Source organism: Myotis davidii, unplaced genomic scaffold (assembly GCF_000327345.1).
Source record: "Myotis davidii unplaced genomic scaffold, ASM32734v1 scaffold443, whole genome shotgun sequence".
Taxonomy (NCBI): Eukaryota; Metazoa; Chordata; class Mammalia; order Chiroptera; family Vespertilionidae; genus Myotis; species Myotis davidii.
In genome coordinates, this window is record NW_006294062.1 from 161,411 (window position 1) to 166,261 (window position 4,851).

Consider the following 4,851-nt stretch of genomic DNA (forward strand, 5'->3'; position numbering starts at 1 on the left):
CTTTCACTCAATTTCTCTCCATCTTTCCTTACAATTGGCTCTTGTTGGCTATTTTTATGATTCTTAATATCTTTCATTTAAGGATAGGTTAATGGAATTGTTCAACCCATTTGTCAATACTTAAAAATTGAGTAGGTTTGAGAAGCTTGGCCATGTGGCTTAGTACTTCCCTTATGGATTTCATTGAACTATTTTAATGATGTCTCCGACCAGCATCACTGACATGCACTTTAACACATTGTGATCTGGGAGAGTTTGTGGTGCGTGAGTGGGACATCAGAGTGACAGCAGTTCCCCAGCACTGTGATTCATAATCAGCATGGGCTCTGTCACTTTAAATAAAACGGAGAATTCCAGTTTGTTTGTTCACTAATCCATTTAGCAGAGTTAGGAACCTTTATTTCCTTTACGCGTGTGAGAGAAGAGGAGAGCGACCCTATAGAGAAAAGTCACTACAGCTCCTACAATCCCGGGAGTATAGAGGTCAGTGCAGTCTCACTGCAAGGCACTAAGCAAGCAAGTCACACAGTCAATCAAATTATGCTCAGAAGTTTCCTTTCCTTTTTGAGAACATGATCATTTCTAAAGCTGTTGAAGTATTTTTTAAAATTATATATATTTCTAAAACCAGATATATAAAAGCAGGGTAAAACACAAATTGCTGACAGTTGTGACCACCCACACAGATTCACACCGAAACGAGACTGATACTCCTGTAAGTCCTTGGCGTAGCAACTTATCAGACAGCTCCTTCAAACTAGCTGTGGGAAAGGAAGAGCTCCTCCACCTACCTGCAGAGAAGGAGGGACGTCACCGCCAGCTGTTTGTTAATTATGGAAACTTGCATTTTAAGGACAGGTTCTAGCACAGTGGTTCTCAACCTTCTGGCCCTTTAAATACAGTTCCTCATGTTGTGACCCAACCATAAAATTATTTTCGTTGCTACTTCATAACTGTAATGTTGCTACTGTTATGAATTGTCATGTAAATATCTGATATGCAGGATGGTCTTAGGCGACCCCTGTGAAAGGGTCGTTCGACCGCCAAAGGGGTCATGACCCACAGGTTGAGAACCGCTGGTCTAGAATTTCACAGTTCAGCACTGCAAACAAAAACAGACCTGTAGAGCTCAATTTTACTGACAGAAATGGAGATAGGGCTTAAATGGATTTTACTTCATAGCAGTAGAATAAGGGGCGTATAAAAATATTCTTCCACAACCTCATACGCATCTGAAAATCATTTCCATTATTTGACTTCCTGAGCTCAGACCCCTTCCTCTGGAAGGGACAGCTCAATTTTGCCTTGTGGTTAGTAGGCAAACATGAAACATTTGAACCGAAATGAATAGGCAATTCAGCTTGAGGAGGAGTTTCACAGCGAAGATAAACGAATTAGATTAATTCAATACTCTGTTCTCATTACTATAGCCTGTGTGAGAGAGAGACTGTGGGTATGTTTGTGTCTGTAGGAACAGTTTTAAAAACCTGACACTTAACATTGTTGTAATGTTCAGGTTCTCCCCTCAGTTGAAAACTTGAATTTTTTGTATCACTGACTGCACTTTTCACTGGTCTGCCTCAGAGAGCAGCGTGCTAGTGACAGTCGTTATGCCGCATCGTTTGCAGTGCTCGTGGGGAGGTGAGGGAGTTTGCTCTGCATGTTATATGAACCCTTCAATAGCAATGAACCTTTCCATAACTGGCTTTGGCCATTATTTCTGTTAGAGAATATTACGTTTTCATAGACTCCCCCCCCCTAAATTTCATCTCTAAAAGTAGGTAATTTGATTGAACCCTCTTTTATTTCTTTCTAGTATCTTCCCACAAATTAACCTGGTTAACTGAATACTAACAGGTCACTGAGGAATGCCAGGTGGAGTTAGTCCTCTATTTTGTGTCTCCCTTTCTAGGCCCTGGAATTGCCCTGCCCTTACCAACTGTCACGTGGTGCCCTTGGAAGGAGTACACAGTGAATCCATGTCCAGATTTTAGAATGATGAAAAGTCAATCTTCAAACTGTAGCCTAATATTACTACCTGTTCACATTAATATGACACACAATACTCTGATTTAAATAGTTAAGATGACTAATCAAAAAATTAATTTTAGGTATAAAATCAATAGCAAACAGATAGAAATCCAATTAGGCATTTAATTAACACAGTTGACACTCCAAGATGAGTTATCCCTAGTCACGAGTCTCAGAATTTACTCCTAAAATACTTTCTTGTCTCTGTAACAGAAAGTGACCGCTTAAGAGCGTAGGGGATTTGCTGTTTTCCTGTTAGCCTCGGTGCGGGCCAGGCTTCTCTTCGTTTAAGCGCAGCGGCTGACTGAGCAGCGAGCCCACGCGGCCTGTTCCGCTGGACCTCACCAGGCGGTTTAGGTGGAAAGAAGGAAAAGAGAAATAGGCGTGGGGCCACTGGGTAACCGTGGCAAGCATTTGCTTTTCTCGGCCGCGCCCTGCGACACATCCATTAGGTGCAGTAGGCACAATGCCTAAGGCCCAGGATACCTTTTGGGGCTTATGAATGTTTTACTTTTTGCAATCAGCAAGTTACATACTTTACCTGCATTGGTATAAAGACAAACACAGTGCATAATGTATTCATTATTATACCAATGCTGTCATAAAATCAAATTTTTAATATGCATATCTATTTTTTTTATGTTGGAAAGACCCAAGAGTGCCTGGGGCCCTTGAAAGTCATAATGTGACCCTGTGTCTGGTTCCCCATCCCCGTCCTTTGTAAAATGAAGGTATTGAATGGGGTGACCTGCGGCTCAGCGAATGCCTCTGCCAAGTGATGTGCTGCATCTCTCACCTGCCTGGAGGAAATGGCCTCACTGATCAGACGCTGGGATCAGGACAGGTTAATATATTTGTATTGATTTCAGAGAGGAAGGGAGAGGGATAGAAACATCAACGATGAGAGAGAATCACTGATTGGCTGCCTCCTGCATACCCTTACTGGGGATCGAGCCCGCAACCCAGGCATATGCCCTGACCGGGAATCAAACCGTGACTTCCCGGTTCATAGGTTGATATTCAACCATTGAGCCACAGAGCTGGGCTGTTTTTCTAATTTTAGTCAGCAAGAAATGGTTCTACAGCAGATGACAAGAAAATGCTTATTTTGCACCAGAGGGAAACAAGAGTGAAGCACGTGACTCATGGAGAATGTGTCTGTGTCTTCCTCCCAAAGGCTCATCTGGAGAGTGTCCAGGTATGTGAGTAACAAGAGGGCAAAGGCATTCCACCAAGCGCGCTTTGGTCAGCAGCAAAGGCTCTTAGTCGCAGCTGCACATACCGAACGGGTTGTGCAAACCTCACCTGAAAATAAGTTTGAGTTGAACACTCGGATTTCTCTAAGAGTGGCTCAAACAGCAGCAGACAGGAGCCATCCTTCCTGCCACCCAGCACCAGTGCCTGCGCGGGTGCCCGTACCTCAGGCAGGTCGGCATCCGCTGGGCACCGCGTCCTCGTGCTTGTCGCCAATCACAGGAGGGCGGGGTTTACCACCCTGCCCAGAAATAGGGGCACCCTCCAGGTTTCTTCATAGATCAGGAAATGAAACGGCCGGTTCACTTTGATGATGGGAGGCATGGAATAAGCTATAATTTCCGACAGGGTTCCTGCCACTGCCTCAGTTCCTTTTTCATCCACCTCAATCACTGCTCTTTGTAGAACCTGGAAAAGGAAGTCAAGTGGAAGGCCGTGTGGGTGGCAGTCACGAGGAGGGAACTGAGCCCCTTGACAGCTTTTGCTGTGGCCCTACCTACAGGGCCATGCTCCTGGGAATGAGTGGGATGGGGCTCCTCTGTGCTGAGGGGAGGCATCTGAAGTTGCCCAGGGACTTGCCTTAGAAGCTCAAATACCAGGAGACACCAGGACAGGACTCCAAATGGGAAACACGGGCCAACCCCTGCACGCATGCGTCAGATCAGCGCGGCCTGTGCTGCTGATCCTTGGGCACAGCTGGTGCTCCTCGGGAAGGTGCTCACGCTGCCTGGAGCCCCAAACACTCTGGCCTTTCCTCTGACGGGCCAGCTGGGTGAAAGGTGTGGCTAGTCTGCGGCAGCTTTCCGGCACCTGGTGCGGCTCTGAGTCCTGGGCAAGTGCTGGGGTCCCTGAGGACTTCCGGACCCTGGTTGCCTGTACTCAGGCCACCTGTCCTGGCTGGGAGGCCCTTTTGTCCAGGCACCTCATGTTAAGCGGGTGATGGACCCACCTAATTATTATAAGAGATCAAGGAAGCATCAGTGTAGTAGCTCCTGGGCGTTCCCTAAAGTCCTGGAGTGGAAGTTCCCCTCCAGGAGCAAACAGAGGGAGGACAGTTAGTGGTCTGCCACTTAAACTATAAAGAGCACACGGTGTCACCATGCCGTGTCTGCAGCAGAAAGCCTTACAGGTGCTGGTCTGCGGGGCTGCCCTGCTTATTCCTTTCATCTCCCGAGACGAAGGCCTGGCTGTAGGCCTGCTCACCCTGCTGAGTCCTGCTCAGGGGGCTGCCATTTTAAATCTCCCTTGGAACGAGAAAATGGGAAAATAGTAGTCAAACCCCTCAGCTAAGAAGGAGCAGGGGAAGATGTAGCTGCCGCTTGGAAATGTCAGAACATTTTCTCAGTCGTAATAATGAGGGGGTTACTGTTGGCATCAGTGAGCGGCCAGGAGTGGTAGGCAGCTCCCCGCCATGTCCTGGGCTGCTCCGACCACAGGTAACAGGCCTGGCTCCCCTTGAAACCAGCAGGTTCCCACTGAGACAGCAGAGGAGCTGAGGGGATTCCTGTGGGAGGTGACTAATCTTTAGAGGCAGAACAAGGGCCCAAGAGTATGAGTTAGTGGGAG

At 47.0% G+C, this 4,851-nt stretch overlaps 1 protein-coding gene across 1 annotated transcript in view; it reads right to left on the reverse strand.

Moving 5' to 3' along the window:
- Positions 1-4,851, reverse strand: part of SERPINA10 (serpin peptidase inhibitor, clade A (alpha-1 antiproteinase, antitrypsin), member 10) — a 14,199-nt gene that overhangs the window by 2,905 nt on the left and 6,443 nt on the right. Inside the window, 1 exon segment of the mRNA XM_006767953.2 lies at positions 3,451-3,693. Within this exon segment, the coding sequence (XP_006768016.2) occupies positions 3,502-3,693 (192 nt within the window). The 3' untranslated portion in view covers positions 3,451-3,501.